The sequence below is a fragment of the Pelecanus crispus genome, chromosome 11, assembly GCF_030463565.1.
Source record: "Pelecanus crispus isolate bPelCri1 chromosome 11, bPelCri1.pri, whole genome shotgun sequence".
Classification (NCBI taxonomy): domain Eukaryota; kingdom Metazoa; phylum Chordata; class Aves; order Pelecaniformes; family Pelecanidae; genus Pelecanus; species Pelecanus crispus.
The window spans coordinates 30,957,522-30,977,516 of NC_134653.1; the positions used below are offsets into that span (position 1 = coordinate 30,957,522).

At 45.7% G+C, this 19,995-nt stretch overlaps 1 protein-coding gene across 5 annotated transcripts in view; it reads left to right on the plus strand.

The window, feature by feature from the left end:
* CORO1C (coronin 1C) overlaps positions 1-19,218 on the plus strand; it is a 60,256-nt gene extending 41,038 nt beyond the window's left edge. For all 5 annotated transcript variants that reach the window (XM_075719157.1, XM_075719158.1, XM_075719156.1 and 2 more), the window contains 9 exons: positions 4,034-4,156; positions 11,477-11,606; positions 13,476-13,657; positions 14,245-14,364; positions 15,015-15,119; positions 16,304-16,449; positions 17,584-17,641; positions 17,733-17,978; positions 18,695-19,218. In XM_075719157.1, coding sequence (XP_075575272.1) covers positions 4,034-4,156; positions 11,477-11,606; positions 13,476-13,657; positions 14,245-14,364; positions 15,015-15,119; positions 16,304-16,449; positions 17,584-17,641; positions 17,733-17,978; positions 18,695-18,814 — 1,230 coding nt within the window. In that variant the 3' untranslated portion in view covers positions 18,815-19,218. The remainder of the gene's footprint in view (positions 1-4,033; positions 4,157-11,476; positions 11,607-13,475; positions 13,658-14,244; positions 14,365-15,014; positions 15,120-16,303; positions 16,450-17,583; positions 17,642-17,732; positions 17,979-18,694) is intronic.
* Positions 19,219-19,995: the final 777 nt, after the last annotated feature.

A 19,995-nucleotide genomic window follows, 5' to 3' on the forward strand; every position in this document is an offset into this window, starting at 1 on the left:
GATTTAATAACAATTTTTTTTCTTCTTATCTGTCAGTTTTTTTCTGATCTGGGCTACATGAAAGCACTAAATGAATTCATTTAGTGAGGTCAGCTTACCAGCTGTTGAAGGACCTGAATATTGAGTGTGCTTCTAGTCAACGCCATCCAGCATACTAATACTAATCATCAAATTCACCATTTTGGCTAACTTTTTATAAAATACAACTCCGAGTTTCAACAGTTGTTACTGTGATGTGTTGCTCAACCAGAGTCCTAATGGGTTATGAGAAGGATTTAATTTCTTGAAGTCGTACTGAGTTAATTTTAAGCTGCGTATCAGCACTTGAGATTTATGTTAAATCCTTAACTAATTAAAAGATTACATTTTGAAAATAAATAAATAAATCCCCAAACCTGGGAGCATTACGGTAGCGTGAAAATGCACCCATCTGGCGGCGAAGTTGCAAACCTCATGGTGTTCTTGTGGCGGAGGCGTCTCTTCTTTTAAAAGGAATTGTGTTTAGCAACATTGAATTTGGTAATTTTACAGGCTGGCGTTTTTGGGGTTTTTTTAATACCCTACTGCAGGCTTCCTGGTCTTTCCCTTTTGGCAAAGCCTCCCAAATATTGTTTTTAAAGCTCTTCTGCGCACAATGCCAGGAAGAGGGGTCCCCTGCTCTGGAGAGGGGAGCACTGCTGGGAGGTGGAAGCCTGCAGCGTAGCCTGCACGGACAGTACTTACAAAACTGGCTTAGAGGGGTGGTAAAGTAACACGTCTGAGTTAAAAAACACTCATTTCTTACCCAGACGGGTGGTTGAGGGAAAGGTGTGCTGGGTCAGGTGGGGTGGTGACATGAGTTATTGTCCTTTGACAGCCCCCCGATCCCCTTTGAAGGGTCATGCTTTCTAATAAAAGTGGTTTTTTGTTGGGTTTTTTTTTTTTTTTTTAAAGTGGAACAGATGAAGTGCATTTGGAAGCATTGCCAAGGGGAGCTCTTGCTTTTTGTTATGTGTTCAGGAAAGTACCGTAGTTTCCACCGCGCTGTGAAGACGGTTTTGTGCCTCTGACCGCCAGTTAGTAACTTCTCTGAAGGTTGGACTCGTGCTGGCCGAACTGCGGCTTTGAGCAGCATGGCAGCCTTTTGGCCAGTAAGCACTCCTGCCCATTTACATCCTTATTTATTCTCATTTTGCTGTTTTGACGCTATTCTTTATGGACCCTGGCGAGCAGCTGAGCTGGTCCTCTATGGCAGTAGTGCTGTGCCCAAGTGTAGGAGTTGGTGCCTCTGGGCTGTGCATCTCCCAGGTGCCATCTTCCTCTGCCAGACCCTGGGGGGCTGTTGTGTTTGCAGGCAGTGTGACATCTCCTTCTCTTGTTTGTACTCTGCTCGGTTTTGTAAATTTTTGTGAATAAATATGTTTGAGGTTGCTTGAAGTTGTTGCATCTCCCACACTGCTTCTAAATAACATTTCATTTTCCCCATCCTTACTCTGTCTGTTCCCTTGTTAGAAATGGTTTTGGTATGCCACTATCCACATCCAGGTGGGAAAGGGGTGCACTTCACAGATGATGCAGATAAGCATCTATTCACCTGTAATGTGGTGCCAAGATATTTCTGCTCAGTTTGGTTTAACTTCCCCTTTGTGCATCTGCAGTTTCTTCTTGATCCAGATGGCTCTGGCCCGAGAAATGTATGCTCTCCTTGTCCAAAACAGCTGCGCCTGGGCATCCATCTCAAGTTCCTCAGCTTGATGACAAGACTGAGTTTTATTCTAGCTTGGTGACAAGACTGAGCTTTACTCTAGCTTGCTGCTTTGCCTGCCGAGGGAAGGGGACTCGCTCCCCCATGCGAGCTGGAAGCCCGTGGCTGCGCTGGGTCCCTCTGCTTTCAGGCATCGGGAGCCCCCTCTTGCTGTGGGCTCACACGGAGCCGCCGTCATCTCATTTTCCTCGCTGCTCTCGGAGCACTGCCGTTTAGTGAGCTAATGGAAGTACAAGATAGCTGGTTTAAAAAATGAGCTTCCTTTTAGGTGATCAAAAGCAGGCGGTGGGGTTGCCTGGTCCCTGCGGTCAGCTGGCTGTCACAGGCAGTTGGCTGCTGCTGCTTGTGCTGTTCAGGTTCATCGTGATCAAAACTGAAAGGTGAAGTTTGTGGTTTAATTTGTTCAAATTGAATTTTTTTTTTCCCTCCCTCCAGTAATAAATTACTGTAAAAACTCTAAACTAAACTGACAAGCACTCGTGCAGCCTGCAAATAATTACCATAGGCTCCTCTTGGAGGATTACTCTGAGCCCTAGGTAGGAGCAAGAACAGGTAGTCACTGACATCTCGCAGTATTAGTCGTATTTTTTTCTTTTGGTTTAGGTCTTAATTTGTATTTGGCCTGTAATGTGACTTCTGAAGTATGTTCGTGCACCTATGCTCTGCATAGTTCTTTTTTAATTAGATAAATTAAAATGGATGGACTATACATGTCAGTTGGGTGTGTTAATTTTTTAAATCCTATTTCATATTATGGCATCCAAGAAGGATTACACAGACTTTAATTTTTGAATGTCTGGTTGATGGCTTTTCATCTACAACACTTTCACTTTTAATAATTTCAAAAGCATTTGAATCACTGAGTCTTTTTTTTTTTTTTTTTTTTTTTTGAAACTTAAATTTGGCTATTTAGGAAAACAGTGGTTGTTTTGTTTCTGTAACTTAGTCTGTTTGGATCTATATCTTGTTTTGTTGCTAGTAGAGATCTTCAGGTCAGTAGTCCTCAAAAACCAGTATCCAGCATTATTCTGATCCTTTGTATGTAAGATAGCGTTGAATAGGAACAGCCTTCTGCATGGAGATGGGTAGGAGGCATATATTAAGAGATGTAACCTCCAAGGTTGGGGACTGTCATCACCGAATGGCAGAAGTGAAATGCCAACCATTTCTTCTGCATGTTTAAACACTAAAGGAGACGACCCCATCCCAGACCTCTCCCTGCTGCCTCTCTTCTGCCGTCGCTCATGAAAAGGCCATCACGACATTCCCTGGAAACAAAACCCCTTGGAGCGGGACCCAGGTTCTAGCCCTGGAAGTGCAGGAGTCTCCTGCTCACCCTGCTGCTACTGCTGTGCGTCTTCAGTATTTTAAATATTGCAAGGCTTGACCAAGAGAGATAATGATGATTAGCTGGAGTGATTTTTATTTCCTTTCACGCAGAGGAAGCTGGGGTACTAGGTGCCTCAGCAGTTTCGGTGGGTCAGGTGCTTCAGGATATTAAGGGGCTCCATCAGCAAAACGTAGACCCAGTTGGCAAAGTTGGTGCACTTGCAAGAACTGCGTTGGCATCAGTAGATTTGTCTCAGTTCAAATGGGAACATCTCATTAGCTTGTTTTCTTGGAAGGTTTATCTCTGTAGTGAGCTTGACTTTGGCAGCATGCTGGTGGCCTTGGTTCTCCGGCCATAGAGAGGCAGGTACGGATCAGGGGTGGGTGGCTGTGGCAGTCCGTGTCAGCAGTATTTATTCCTGAAAACAGTATTTTACTCTGCACAACTGTGTCCTAAAACCCTTCCATCGAAGCAAAATGCTTCTATGATGAAAACAAGCAGACTTGGTAAATTCAATGACCAGCAAGACCCTTCAATTAAAATTTTAGCTTGGTTATCCTTAGCTGCTGTTGTCTGCCGTTGTGAAGCACAGACAAAACCAGAGCTTCGTCGTGCAGGTAGAGCCCTCTTCCTGAAACGCTGGGGACAGACAAAAGGATGATGTCGCAGCGAATGCTGGTATACAGGCAGCAAAGCATCCCTGCATCCGAGGGGGAGCAAAGCCCTCCTGTGCTGAACCTCTGAACCCTTGTTTTGCGCTGTTGGGAGTTTCCAGCTAGTCAGTGCTGGCGAAGAGTCAGTGGTTCATTTCCTCTACTGATACATGAGATGATTTGAATTTCATGGGATTGTGAATATTGAAAGAGTTAATGGAGAATTAGGAAGCATCTTCCTCCACTTTGAGGTGTGCTCTGTGCTGTCTCTCTATTACAGCTCTCTTCCTTGTTTCCCCCCTTCAGACAGGCAGAATTGACAAGTCCTACCCAACGGTGTGTGGCCACACAGGACCGGTGCTGGACATAGACTGGTGTCCTCATAATGACCAAGTCATCGCCAGTGGCTCTGAGGACTGCACCGTCATGGTAAGTGTATTTAATTGTCATGTGGGGCAGCATTTGCTTCATGCTCAAAATGCTGCTGCAAGTGACACTTGTATTTCTAAAGAGATCTCCTGTACTGAAGCCGAGGGCAGAGCCCTTGCTGATGTGAGACTGGTCATGGACATTCTGCAGATAGCATCATTTAAGCCAAGACAAAATGTTATCTTGGCTGCAGGACCTAGCTAAAAATTGGAGCAAAAATAACAGAGCAAGCTTTATTATCTGCATAACAGCAGGATTTTGGACTCTCACAACTGGTATTGTCGTCTTACATTATGTTGGAGAAGGTGCAGCCTCAGACTTCTGAGAAGAATCTCTTCAGCTGTGAGATGGCACTTTGAGTAATGGACTTAGCCTGTGTCTTCCTGGCTTTGTCTTCAGTTGTTCTTCCGTTTTTCCATCCCCTGTGGATTTGTCTGATGTTTGGGAAGAGGAAAGAGAAGAGAGAGTGCCAGTCAGCGGTGAGGTGTTTTGATCTGTAGTGCTTTGCAGAAGACTGAGATGGTTCCTTGCCTCAAATGTCCTAATGGATGTAGTGGTGCGTGATGGGAAGAGGTGGGGATTGGAGGGGAACAAGCCCATCAGGTTTCAGAATGGCTTCAGCCCTTAATCTAAGGGTGATGCTTTCAATTTTTCCTATATCTACAGGTTGTGATTAGTTGTCAAAAGGGTTTTTTTTTTTTTTAATAAGTAAATAAAAAATAATCCAAATTCTGCACCTGCCAGCCTTGGTCCTGAGACCTATTTTACCTCAGAGCCCACTGAACAATAGACGACCTTGCTCCATGATGGATGTGGAATCCCGTGTATGCAAACACAGCAGAATAAGTGAAAGAAAATCCTTGTTAGATGAAATAATGCCAAATAACTTCAGTGATCTTTGGCCATATTTAGAAATGCTGTAGGCTGAATGTTATATTGAAATCTTATTATAGATCATGTCAGATAAATTCCTTTGCTTCTGTTCATCGTTAAAATGTTTGGGAGGGGATTCATCCCAAGAGGCTTATCCTGGGACAGCTCTTGCCTGTGATCTCTCAGTCTTGGAAGCTGAAGCATGTTAACAAAATGTACTATATTTAATATTAAACAAAACAAGAAGCTTCTGCGTTTGTAATGTTCACTACTGGGCTAGAACTAAGCTTTGAAGGATGCAGGAATGTTCCTCCAGAAACGAGGATCCAGAAGGGCTGCGAGTCAGAAGGAACGGTCTCTGAAACATGAGCATCAACAGAAGCAGGCGAAGCTAAGGTCCATAGCTGCCTTCGTGGAGGCAAAATAAGTCTCTAATCCAAGTGCAATGAGAAGTATGTTGTGAGGCTCCAGAGGGATTGAATTATGTAGAAAAACCAACAGTGTTTGATTACAAGTTTGTCCAAATGCTTCTAATGTAGACACAAACTGTCTGCGAGAATCTGAGCCTACAACTGCGCAAACAAGCTCCATGGGGCGTGCGTTCATGGTAGGTTGTCTGCTCTGCAGTTGCTGCTTATCCACACCCACTGAAGCGAGGGGTGAGCATCCCCGCTGTCCCTGGAGACAACATGCATGTGGACAGACACCACGGTGTAGCTGGCTGCGAGTTTGCACGCTTGTGTTCATGTGTGGCTGTGTCTTGAGTGGAAGGGAGCAAACAGCTGGGAAGGTGAAATAAGTGAGTCCTTGCTGTGCTTGAAGGAACAAGCATATGCAACTCATCATTTGGAAGATGTTAGGTGCATGTTAGCTGGAGGTTTAAAATGCGGTGAAGCTGAGAGCCAACAGTAGCGATGAAGGAAGCAAAGAGGACTAGCTGAAGACTGAAGATGAATCTTCTGTTAAGTATCACATAACTTCTGATGGGAAATGATGTATCCCAAATCATTTGGGATGGTTGTTAACTGGGCTGGACAGAGCTAGAGTATGTGAAGAACAATCTTGGCCTGGACTATTTGGAAACAAACTGGATGATCTAATAAGCCTTCCCATTTTTAATTGCTTTTCTGTCCTGGCACGGGTAATTTAGCATCCTGTTTGCTTTGCTTTTCTTCGGTAAAGGTTTTGGAGTCCTGCTTCCTGAACAGCCTGTCACTGAATAAACTCATCTTACTTTAAAGGATATGTGATTGTTCATCAGGTCTGAACTCTTCATTAGCCAACGTGAAATGCGAAAAAGTGATGTGGTAGAGGAAATCATGTGGCATTCTGCAGAAGCGCCAGCTGCTTTTGAAAAAAAACCTTATGTTTTTAAAGACCATCTGTGCCTTGGCACTCAAGGATTTAGGATCTTACCCTCTGCCGCAGCAGATCTCATCAATGTCAGCTGGACATGTATTGAGGGAGAGAGAATGGCTTTGAGATGCTACCTAACCAATGCCTCTGAGATGAAGAGGGCCGATTGCCTGCAGCCGTAACTTTGTCTGCAGACTTTGTGTCGCACAAGGAAGGTTAACTTAGCCCTTTGAAAAGCTAGAAGCATTTTCATATAAATAAAAACTTGGATTAGTAGAAGGTGAAAATGTCCTGTGAGCTGCATATAAACCTTGAACAGGTATGTTATTTGAGATCATTAGACTAGGGGTTGAAGTAAGGGACTAGGAAAGAAGACATCTTTCTGATACTGCTTAGCTTTGTAGCTTAGACAGCTTTAGAGGTTTTTTAACTATTTGCAGGTGCACTGAGATTTGTCTGACGAAAGGCACTTGATAGGTGTAATCTGACAGTTCCAGACAATACACTCATTACTTCTGCTGTCACATCTGATGCATTCAGAAATTATTTGGAGTTAGAGAAGAAAAAGATGGTGGGGGGCAATGCTTAGGACAGCTTACCCTTGCAAGACCACCTTTGTGCAAGTCACGGTGCCAGTGGGTATAAGCACATCACTGTCTGATCCCAGCAGAGGAAAAAAATAGAATGGACCTCTCCAAAACACCGCCTGCTTTCTTCTCTGTGGGAGCGTAGGCTCGTGGAGGAGCGAATACTCTTCCTTCGTCCTACGCTGGGTATTCCTCGGGGCACGCGTTGGCCTCTGTCCCCTCCTGCCCTTGCCAGTTGGAGTGCAAAGCCAACAGATTCCTTTTGAGTTGGCAAATGCAACTTGCTTGAAGTGGTTCAAGATATAATGAAATACTTGTAGTCTGCAAGTTTTTTAAGTATATCCTCAGAAGGCGGCCCGTTTTGTATGTCCAGTGTAGCACAAGAGCCCTAATCAGACAAGCGATGCCATGTATGTAATGGCAGCAGCCTCTCTGCCCAATTTGCTGTTTTTTTGCCGAATTTCTCTTTTGCAGAAGAGTGGGACGAGGAGTCCCCCTCTCCTCTGCTCTGAATTGCTCTCAGAAGGACTTCCTTTGCAACGCTGTGGCATGCAGATACCTTCTGTGGCCTCTTCTGGTGTTCTTTGAAGAATGATTTTCTTGTGCCAACAAATAAGGAATTACTTAAATATTCATGCTTGATATTCTGTTGAGTGACTGTAACGTACTGCAGGTTTTTTAATTCAGCTGGAAAATGTTTGATTATATAAAGGCTTGTAGATAGTATCAGAGAACCTTTTTCAGGTATGGAAAATTTGTTTCATCAGAAGGTGAATACTAATGAGTTTGCATGTAATGGTGAGAGTAGACTTTATTTGGTTGAGCAAATTGTTTTAAAAATTAAACCAGAGCCCTTGCAATGACCTGGGACACCAACCTGTTAGCAGACAGTTAAGATGTTGTACCAGGACAGGATGAACCAGGACCAGCTAGCTGTCAAGAATGTCTTAGAGCCTCAAAAAATGGATGCATAAAGTGCCTTTTCCTGCAGTGATACAAGAGCAGGGATGTAGATAAAACCCAGAGCTCAAACTCATTTGTTTCCTCACATAGTGTTAATATAGGAGTTGATGTTGTTTCTAGAAATTGACTTAATCTTCTCTGCAGGTTGGTGCAGAACCAGAAGAGACAGTTTTTGATTTTCTTTAAAGGGTGTAAAAAAAGTGCTGGAAAAGTTTGCTTTATTTTCTTTCTCACGTGCTGTTTGTGCAAAACCTTCCCCTCTTGCTCTTCCTCTGAGACCCAGACCTCTACACACCACTGTGGCATGACTTCACTTCCTTGATCGCAAACAAACCAGCCATGTTAACTTAAAAAAAACCCCACAAAACATAACAAAACAAGAAGTCCCAACAACCCAAAAAGCCCCACAAGTGGAAGAGTTGACAAACTGTTACTGTGAAGTTAATCTTGCAGTATTTTAAGGTTTCCTTTGTGTACTCATCCTGAGTCCTCACCTTCAGCAGGCTGGCTCCTGCATCCAAAGCGAAAGTTCCTTAATTTGCCCTGTGAATCTAATTTCATCCCACGCTGAAGCCGGGCACCCCACCCTGTGCTGGAATGAGTGGGCCAGGTCGCTTGGGAGTATACCCTGACCTTTCACACTCCTAGCTTTTTTTTTTCTTTTTCTCCCCCCCCCCCCCAATACCAAGCAGGATTATTAGGTCAATAGTTTCTGTAATCTGCAGAGGATTACACTGGTCTGCAGCTGCTGTAAACTATAGGGGTTTTCCGTTAAAGAAAAAAAAAAAAAAAAATCTGTCCTCCAGAGGCTTTTAAAAAAATAATTTTCATTGGTGTTTTGCCTGTAATACCTCCCTTTCCTCTCCCACCCCCTGCACTCACTGGCTTACGGTTAAACTTGGTCCTGGAGTTTTCTGGCACACAAGTTGCTTTGCTACAAAGCTGTGCTTGCACAGAAGGATCCCTGCGCTGTTCCTGGCTGAGACGGCGCAAACCAGAAATGGGGATCTCGGGGACCCGGTCCCTTTGCTCCGGCTGCCCCTCGGCAGGGAGGAAGGTTGGCTGCAGCTGCAGGTGTAGAAGCTGCTCTGACCCTGCTGCTGTCCCTGTGTGACTTGTCTGCAGGTCACGCTTGGCCCAGAAGCTTGTGCTGCTCCTGGGTCTTTTTGTGAATAAACTCGATTTTCAAAGCTTCCTCCACAAAGAGAGTGAGGCTGAGCGAGGTGGAGCAGGCCACTTTATCACACCATTTCTTCTCTTGAGGGAAGAAATGGCTGTGTTCATCACGGCTTGCCATTTTTAAGGGCCTCTCAAGACTCTGGAATAACCAGGAGTCTGGCTTTCCTGCTTAATCCTCGGTATAACATCAACTTGCATAGGTCAATCTTGGCTGTCATGGCCTTTTCGTCTAGTGGAGAAGTGGTTTTGGTGTTTTTTCTGTTTCTCATCCCCATGTCAGCTGTGCTTCAGCATCTGCCTGCCAGGCAGAGCTGTTAGACCCAAGCTGCTTGTGTAGAGCATCCTCTACCCCTGCACTGGCATCACCTAATGCTCTGCTGGGCACCTGCCATAGCTCTGCTTCAGAGCCCCTGGCTCTCCTGCATTGCCTCTTCTGCTGGGGTCTCCCAGCTCTTGTGTTCTCTTTCCAGCTTTCTTACTGGTTTAGGTAATACATGTTTTCTGCAGCATTGGATCAGTGCTTACAGCTGTGAGGGATTTGGAGGTGGTTCATCTGAGACACCTGTGGTTCTTCTGAAAGACCTGCATACAGTTATGACATTAAGTGCAGGTACCAGTTTTAGCAGGCTGACGTTAAAGTTCCCCTGTCAGCAGACATGTTTTAAACTGTTGCTACTGTCAGGTTGTTATTCCCTGACTGGCAAGAAGAAAGCTGCTTCTATAAAAATTGATGGCTTTGTAACCCAGTTTTATTGTGGGTTATTATAGGCAGGTGAAATGATTTGTTGCAGTTTGCAAGGCATGTTATGTTTCAGCACATGTTGAGAGCATGCTGTGGCTGCAGTCACTAGCAAAACTGGTGTTGAACTGGAAGTGAGCAGGATGACATCCTGCTTCTCCAGGCTGAACAGCTCCAGTTTGCAACCCAGTTTTTAAAACATGATTGCTGGTAAAAGCCTCGCTCAGTTTATGTCATCTTGCTGCTAGCACTGTTCCATCAGGTAGGAAGAGAAAGAGGGATTTTCAACCCTTGCAGAGAAATTCTCTGCTGAGGTTGTGTGCCTGTCACGGGTCGTAATTATGGGATACTGAGGGTGCTGGCATGGCCGGCACTGAGACCTGCATCAGTGAAAAGTGAAATTATTTTAGGGTTATTTGGAAGTGAGCTGGTATGCGTTGAGAATTTTTGCATCTCGGTGGGCTTTATTTAAGCAGCAGCCATCCCTGCAAGAAGGGAGAAACTGGGATTAGTGCAGAAATCCATGTCAGCCTCACGCATGTCTGTCTGCCTCGCTTCCGAAATCTGCTCGGTTCACATCTGCTGGCTCTGACAGCTTGCTTGGGCATGGTGGGCAGGGTCTGGCAAGCCCTATTCTCTAACTCCAGAAAAAACAAACAATAGAAGATGAAGCAAATGTTCTCCAATGCTGCCACCTATCTATAGGTAGCTATAACTGCTCACTGATGGGCTTTCTGTTTGATTTTTTTAATACGCTGTATGTAGGTCAAATTCAGTTCAAAGATGATTGTCCAGTGCTGAATTGCAGGAATAGTTTTGGTAGGGCTGATCCTGCCTTGGGGCATGGGGTGATGGGTTTTGTCTCTTCCGTCCCTGGTCCCTGCCAGTTGCAGAAGCCGCCTCCTTCGGTGCATAAACCTGCTCTGAGTCCACAGCTGGAATTCCAGTGCTCTGCGATCCTCAGGGGTCTGTTCCTCCTCTTGATGGCACTTTCTTGAAGATGCTTGCAACAGAAAGGTTGTGTAAGCAAGCAGGCAAGAAGCGAACAGGCGGTTTGCTGCATTCGAAGGTAGTTTCTGCAACGCTAACTTGGACTGCTTTAACCTTTGCCGGGACCAAACTGCTCTTCCCCAGTTAAATGGCATCTGAAAGGAGGGTCTAAACATAATGTGAAAACTTAATTGCCCGTATTTCTGAAGAAATAAAAAGTAGGCACCAGTATGGCTGCAGTATCACGTCTCCGAGGGACAAGCATAATTTGAAAAGGCAGCAGCTGGTTCAGATGGAATTTGAGCTGCAAGGAAAATTTTTTTTGAATCCTTCTCAGAAAGCACCTGAGATGAATGGATCTCTGGACACAGCAATAACGGGGCGTTTGCAGTGTACGTAGCTGGTCGTTATGTGCCGGCAGCGTGAACTAGGAAGGATGTTACGCACAGATCAGCTGAAGGTTTATTGGTTGCTGGGAACGATTCCGTCCCCGATTCTCTCTTCTTGTTTATATTGAGAAGTGACAACTCGGCCTTCTGCCGTGGTGTGGCGCAGGATGCAGGAAGCAAGCGAGTAACGTGCTCTTCAGAGGGGATGGCCCTTGGCTAACCATCTTTCCTTTCCCCTTTCCAGGTGTGGCAGATTCCCGAGAACGGACTCACCCTGTCCCTGACAGAGCCGGTGGTAGTGTTAGAAGGCCATTCCAAGAGAGTCGGCATTGTGTCTTGGCATCCGACAGCACGCAACGTGCTGCTCAGTGCAGGTATGGTGTGTCAGGGCTGTGGGGTCAACAAGCATCTCTCCCTCGCATTTTGTGTGCACACCAGGTATTTTGGAGAAGAGCTCGTTGACTCCTTTTCCTTCTTTCCTCTCCCAGCTGCTTAGGGCCGGTGAATCACAAGACTAATGGCAGTGCCTGGGAACACCAGGACACGTGGCTCACAGCCCCCTCCTTATCTTGGCCTTTTATTATCTTCAGTTTACAGGGACGAGAACCAGGAAATTGTCTGGAGGCATGAATTACAGTATTAAAATTGTTCCAGACTTCATTTGATCTGCAAATTTCATCCGCTGATAACTATTTACATCTGCACTCTCCTCATCCCCATTTTCATATACTTTTCTAAAAAGCCCAACTGTTTCTCCTGTTCACTGATCCCTGCAAGGTATCCCAGAGTCTGGCTGTTCCTTCCACAAGCTTTCATTTTCAGCATTTTCCAGATTGTCTCCTTGACTGGTGTGGTCTATTCAGTGCGATTCTTTTGACCACTGAAAAGGTTGCATCATTATGGAAATAAAATGGATAAGTCATTATCCATTAGCATGCTCTGAGGCTTTCATAGCATGACCTTTAGGTTGGAGCGCAAGCAAAGAATGAGCTATGAAAGCCTCAGACCTTCAGCTGGACTGTCAGATGAGCTGTGTGTTTTCTGTTGATATAAATGCTTTCTGAGGTACCAGTTTGGTTTTGATCTGGTTTCCCCCAAAATCCTTGGATTTGCAGACCTTGTGGCAGTTAGTGTAACGAAACTTGGTGTGAGAACATGCAAAAGGAGAAGGTGATTTTTCGTAGGTAGCTTCCTCAGACTCCTGTACTCACAAGCAGCAAGATGTGTGTGTCCAGGCAGTCCATCCAGGATTACTCCTAAGAAACACAGAGGAGAAGGGATGCCATCAGGTCATTGCAGTCTCCAGAGTTCCTCGTGGTGACAACAAACTGATTTTGGATGTCTTTCATGCCCTTGGGAGTGATTGTTATATTTTGCCTTGTTACATGTTTTCACCCCTGCAGAGCCTTAAGAGAAACCGCTCCGTCACACGTTGTGTTTTCCTTCCCTTACCTGGTCCTCTAGTCCTGTTCTTTATTTTGCTGTCATCTTATCTTTGGCTTTATCCTTTGTCTCCTTGCTGTCTGGTCCTTGAACAAAACCACCCGCCTGATGGTTGTAGTTCTTGTGAAACTGCTGACCTCAGCTTTTGCTGCCTGACATTCTTTTTTCTCTTTGTTCTGCTGTTTCTCCTGCTGTCACTTGCCTATTTTCCATCCGTGCCACTTTTACTCTTTCTGCCGCAAATCTCTCTGACCTGAGAAGGCAATGACTGGCTGCCAGCCAGTATTCTCACGTATAGAGTTGTAACAACATCGTCTCTTTGCCCTTGGCATCTCTTACTCTGTGGTAAGAGTACTCTGTGATGCTCACCCGCAGCTGAGCCAAGACCTAAGAGCTCCTGGACAAAGCTCCTGCAGTAGCAGTGGCCAGGGCACACTTCACCACAGCCCCCAGCCTGCAGGCAGCACGTTGGCTGGGGCGGTGGCCAGCTGTGGGAGCAGTGCGCAAATGCTCCCACATAAACTGCCTTTGGGACAGCTACAGCACCTCTGAGAAGGTGCTCGATCCTTTCACGGGAGGAGTTTTGTGCCTTCTCTGACTGCTTGGTCCCCGCTCTGAGCCTGTATTTGAGTGAGGATGTGCTGCCTGGGGCTCCACGTACATGATGGTGCACAGAGCGTGTTTAAGAGACAGCATCTGAGGCTTTGGAGCTGCAGGAGCTTTTATTCCTTGTTCCCTGCTGCTGGCTTTTTTTCTGTGTGCACCAGTGTTGTGACTTTAGTTGTTATTTTCTATTTTAGGTTGTGATAATGCAATCATCATCTGGAATGTGGGAACAGGTGAAGCCCTCATAAACTTGGATGACATGCATGTGGATATGATTTACAATGTGAGCTGGAATCGCAATGGCAGCCTAATCTGTACAGCTTCCAAAGACAAAAAAGTGCGAATTATTGACCCCAGGAAACAAGAAATTGTTGCTGTAAGTTTGCATGATAATTAAGGAAACAACTGGGTTTCACTGTAGCAGACAGTTAGCAAGAGCATATAGAGAAAGAGCCTTCTTGCTTAGTATATATACCATGTTTAGTCGTGTTTTCAAAGTGAGGAAAAAATTACAGAAGGGATGGCAGTGGTTGAAGGATTTGTCTGGGTTTATTTGGATTAGTGTTTGAACTAGGATTTTAGGGCTCAGTTTTAAAACCTGCAGGAGTGTAATTCCACATCTAATCCTTTTGTATAATTACAATTCCAAAGTCGTGTATGCAGAGCAGAGATTTAGCAGCCTGCATATGTGTCATAGCTTGTGAAGAAGTCTTCCTTCAACCTTGCTAGAGCCTGATAGGCAAAGCTGAAACAAGCTGGGAATGACCACTTCTTTCATAGTTCAGTAATTGGTTTCTTCCCTCAAGCATCAGGCAAAGATAGCTGGATGTTGCTCCCTGTAGTCAGCATCCTGTGTGGAGGAGCAGCATGTCCTGCCAGCAATTCTGTGCAGCTAGAAGAGAAGCTGCTGCCAGGTGGGCTTTTCTGTTTATTGGTAGAGGCTAACCTGTAAATCTTTTTCAGGAGAAAGAGAAAACCCACGAGGGAGCCCGGCCCATGCGTGCCATTTTCCTTGCTGATGGAAACATCTTCACAACTGGCTTCAGCCGCATGAGCGAACGGCAGCTTGCCCTCTGGAATCCAGTAGGTTCCTGTCCCGTTACTACTTTGTTGTTGTAATGTCCGTTGAGTTACTAGCCCAGCTGTGCAGTCACCCACTAAATTCATAGTTCATATACTTGAGCATATTCCCTCTTCCATCCACTGCCTGCTCCTCTGCAGGCTTCCTGTGCCAGAAGCTATTGACATTATTTAGGCTGGATGTTCACTGAGTAAAGGAAATGAGTTCTCTTCTACCACTCCCTGCCTCACCAAGAGCAGCGATGCAGCTGGGAGCTGCACGTTTGACATGTCTGAGAAGGTGTACACAGAGAGCAGAGTGGCTGCGTGAAGGTCGCTTCATTCTATACGTTATATGTGCAGAGCGAGACGGCAACAATCCCATCACACTGGCACAAGACACTCACTAACATGACTATGTCACATCTTTCTCTTGACTTTGTGAATTTTCTTGGGTCCTGCTTTTGTTGCATTTTGTGATTAAAATGTCCTTGGGGAATGAATAAGCTTGTGAACATTTACAGCATTTGCTATTGTAACACACAGATCCTTCAGGGAGTTGAAGACACTGCTGCGTGTTCGCTAGCTACAGAGAGCTGTTAATAATTTAGATCCTATGTTAACATGAGCTTTTCCATTCTTCGTTAACATCACTGGCATTTTTTTATTTCCAGAAAAACATGGAGGAGCCAATAGCCCTTCATGAGATGGACACCAGCAATGGGGTCTTGCTGCCGTTCTATGATCCAGATACCAACATTATTTACTTGTGTGGCAAGGTAAAGAGGAGCGTTTGGAATGACGGGGTGTTTTTAGAGGGAGACTCGTGTTGAATGAATGATGCCTGTGAAATGTTCCCCAAGTGTCTCAGTTGAGAAAGGTAGAACCAAAAAATTAGCACTGCAGTGATGGTCAGGGATGCAGACAAATCAGGCTGCTCTGAAATCGGTTTGATCCTCACTCTGCAGGACCATACAGAGAGCCTGTGAAGGTCTGGTATGTAATTAGATGTTTCTTTGAGATGGATTTACTTAGGTAAAGCTGCTCTTAATGCAACAAGTCAGATACTGTCATCAAAACATCTCTTGTTGGTGTTGACCTGAATGATTGTATGTTAGTGTGGGAGGAAGGTACATTTTAGATGTTATCTTCCTTGTGCTTGAAGATGATGGAGCATGTAGCAACACTCACTGTAATTTTGCAGGGTTAAGTAATAGAAAACTGGAATCGCATGCTCCTTTCTAAAAGCAATTTGTAGGCATTAAGTGCTCTGAAGTGTCTGCTTCTGGTGCTGCAGCTTTGGACTTCCTACAAATAGGAGCCAAAGACAAGACGAACAAGTGATTACAAAGGAGGATCCGTACAAGTACGTTCAAGAATCCCACCTTTGTAAACAGCTAATGAGAAATACTTGTTTTATATCTGCTACCTCTTCTGCTGTTTCAGAGATGCTAGTGTAGTAGAATTGCCTGGAATCAAGGAGAAACTGGTTTATAGCCTTTCTACCTGACTGTGGCAGAAAGTTCAGCTTTTTCACAAGAGGAGATGTGGAAGTTGACACCCCCAATCTTGAAGTACAAGTTCAGGTCACTGTACCGCAGTATTTTGAAGAACAGCACTTAACCACTGAGAAACTGTTCAGCTAATGTACTTGAGTTACCGTAGGGATCTGCTTTATGGTAGTTCTGCTGATGCCATATGGACAGCAAGAACAAGCAGTGCGCTGTCTGATAGTGACTGCTGTGAGCAGCCTGAGATGAGACGTATTCGACTGGTAAGCAATGGAAGTTTTAGCCTGAAAAAAATAGCTATAAACTGAGCATTGCTCTGCAGTTGCATTCCTGGAAGGAAAGGCTATCGGGTGAGACCGATGGCTGCCCAGCCTAGGAGGGAGCAGGCATGTGGGCATGGGGAATGCTGGCCCCTCCATCCTCTGGAGTGGTCCTCCTTTCATTTCTTGCAGGGTGACAGCAGCATTCGCTACTTCGAGATCACGGACGAATCCCCCTACGTTCACTACCTCAACACCTTCAGCAGCAAAGAGCCGCAGAGGGGCATGGGGTTCATGCCAAAGAGGGGCCTTGATGTGAACAAGTGTGAGATTGCCAGGTAAGGAGAGAGGCTGTCAGGGAGGAGTATGACAGGAGGGGAAGGGGCTGGGAGCCCTCTGTAAAACCCTTGCATGTGCTCCCTGCTGGCAAACGAAGCACTGCTGGGTGTAGAACCCTGCTGTTGGAAAGACCTCTCTGCCATGCTATTGCTTCTGCAGTGTTTGTTGGGACCTGTGACACGAAGCGATACTTGTGCTGGGCATAATGTGAGATAACCTCAAAATATGCTGGGAGTTAGGCTGAGTCTGTTATAAATGAACGAGTGTTATCTAGCGGAATACATTGTCTGCAGAAAACTTAGCATCAGGTTGGTTAACAGCCTACGCTGTCAACGTATCGTTGATGAACTTTTGGTGCCTAAGTCTGATATTAGTCTGATTAATTAGTCTGCAGCTTGTACACAGCAAGCGGGTTGGAAGCTGGTTTCAGGAATTTAGAGAGTAATTAAAGCAGCAGTGCAGTGACCAGAGTGCAGCTGTGATTCAGAAAACACGGCAAAGGAAGAAGGCATCTCAGGAAGGCAGGTTTGTGTCACTGCAATGGCTCACTGCTGGTAGGGAACATGGTGGATGTTGCCCCTGAAGCCTTTTGATGCTCCTTTGATTATTAATGAAAGCAGGAGCCCCTGAAAGGGAGCAGAGCCTGCACTTGCCTGAAGTACATGAATATTTCAGCAGCAGTGCCCGGTGGCCAGGCTGAGGACGTTGGAGTTTGTGGCACTGGCCCAAAGCAGGACTGCCAGGGGTGACTGGAGTGTGGAGACACGTGTGAGCGGTGAGCAGAAGGCTGGCTAGAGTGTACCTGTAAATTACTGGTGTGGTGCTTGTCTCGATGGTCCAAGCAGTGGGCTGTGCCTCGCTGACAGCCCCTCCCGGCCACAGTGCCACCCTCTGAAGTCACCCAGTACCTAAGAGGGGAGCTCTGCACGCACCTAGGTGGTTTCCTCCAGCCCTTGCAGGGCTCTGCAGGTCCTAGCACAGCCCGGCTGTGACTCCTTAGGGTTGCTCATTTCCCATCGCCTCTGTGTCCTGGTACGCTGCTGTGCATGAGCGGCAGAACCAAGGCCTCCTTTGCACAGCGTGTTGGCTGTCCTCACGTCTAAGTCGCACCTTTTCTTTTTTTTTTTTGAAAGGTTCTTCAAGCTTCACGAGAGGAAGTGCGAGCCCATCATCATGACAGTTCCTCGAAAGGTGAGCGCTACATGCTGGTTATGTGGTTTGAAGCCAGCTCGTGCCTTCCAGCCCCAAAGCACTTGACCAATTCATCTCTTCTGGCTTGCAGTCGGACCTCTTCCAGGATGACCTGTACCCTGATACAGCTGGCCCAGAAGCAGCTCTGGAAGCAGAGGAGTGGTTTGAGGGGAAGAATGCTGATCCCCTTCTCATCTCCTTGAAGCATGGGTACATTCCAGGCAAGAACAGGGATCTCAAGGTGGTCAAGAAGAACATACTGGACAACAAGCCTGCCGCAAACAAGAAAAGTGATCTCATAAATGCTCCAAAGAAAGCAGCTGATGCCTCAAACACTGTGAGTAAAATCCACAAGCTTTTTGGGATGGTGGCCTGAGACGTGATTACCAGGGTGCTGCATCTTCAGAAATAGTTATAACAGAGCTCAAGCATGTATGACTCGAGTACCCTGGGACTTGGGTACCAGTGGGTGACTTGCAGTTGAGGTGGTACTTGAGTTGTGGTGTTCCAGGCAAGGTTTCTGTAGCTGTGGAAGATTACTGGGAATTGTAACACAAAGGAAGGCTTGGCTTGTTGGTCCAGCCACCCAACTGCCTGGCACAGCTTCTGTGCACCTCTTCTTTTGTGTAAAACCCAGCACAAGACAGTGGGACAAATGAACCTCAGACTGTGCAGGTCCAGAAGGAGGTCGTACAAGTTCATAATCGGGGGCTGTGGCTAACGCATGGTATAGTAATATGCAGAGATGTGGAAGTGACAGCTGTCAGTCAAGTAGGTCCTTAAATGCTGTTAAAGAGCAGATGCTGGTCCAGCGTGTCCTTGAAGCTTGCATTGCTGCCACTGGAGATGCTGGTCCACGCCCTGAGCATCAGAACTGCCGCAGTGCCTGTGCCAGGCGTGCGGTGCATGCTCACCCCGCTTGCCTGCGCACCCTGGCGCGCTTATGGCTCGCAAGAATCCCATTCAGAGGAGCCCCTTGCTTTGAAAAGTCCTGTCTACAGAGCGCGTCCCGCCAGCTCTCCTAACAAATACATGTCTTGTCTTGTCTTCCAGCAAAATGAAGCCAAATTGGATGAGATTTTGAAAGAGCTGAAATCTATAAAAGACACGATCACCAACCAAGATGAGCGCATTTCCAAGCTGGAGCAGCAGATGGCAAAGATCGCGGACTGAGCGGGGCGAGCGGCGCTGGCCCCGCCGCCAGCCCAGGCACATTCCAGTTCCCCAGTTCGGCAAGCAGCAGCGTGCAGCATTCCAGTACGAGCTTTCCTGTTCTCCTAAATTCACGTCAACGAGAGCCGATGATTAAAAGCCAAGCTTTTTAGTGAAAGATTTTTTTTTTCCCTGATGTTTTAATGAATTTATGTGACTGTGTCAAACAAGTCAAAAAGAATAAGTGCTACTTTTACAGTCTTTTTTTTTTTCCCAGATGTTATGAATTCTTGAAAACAAATCCATTCTGACTTTCAATGTTGTGCCCAAATATCTTTTTCTAGATTTAGGGACCAATGCCACATTGTTCTTAAGCATTTTTTAAAGTTGCCAAAAAAAAAAAAAGTTACTTTTTATTTTTCTTATTTGCCACTTTGCAGTATTTGTGTTTTAAATTTAAAGGGACAGCACTGCGTGTGTGTGCGTGTGTGTGCGCGTGCATGGTGGGTGTTTATACTGTTCAGAGAACAAAACTGAAGCTATTTTGTATAAATCTTCAATTTCGAACAATCAGATCGGTTTCCTTTGCAGTGTGGCCAAGGCTGCTGCTGAGACCCCTCAGAGATCGTACAAGCTACCTTTCCTGCCTCGCTAATGTGTCCCCATCACCATTGTCTGACAGTTTAAAGAAAAAAAACTTAGTTCCGAATGAGGTGATTCATCCCACAAAATGCTTCTCCTTTTACACCCTACAGAACTTTTAGACTAGCATCATGTTGCCTTTTTAAGAGTCCTGTGTTTTGGATTCCTTTAGCCATGTCCGAACAGGCATGTTTTATTTGCCACATTTTTTTATTTTGAGGCAGAAGTTACTTTCAGGCAGGAAATGTTTTTACGTTTATCCATAGAGTACAAAGTTTAAGGTGTGCCATGGGAGACACGAGCCGTGGGACACTGGCAGTCACCACGTTCTCCATGGTGTCCATTTCAGCTGTATGCGTTGCTGTAAATACTTGTTTCTGCACTGCCACACTCTTTGGCTCATTGACTTTAAGAAGCTTTTAAAAATCTGTGAGCTTGCAATTCTCTGGCCCCCCACTTTAGTGCTGATGTTAGAAATTTAGACTCTGCTTGCAAAGCAGCATTAGCAGTAGATAGGTGACTTTATCATGACGGGTCTCCAGAAACAAAATGCCTCCGTT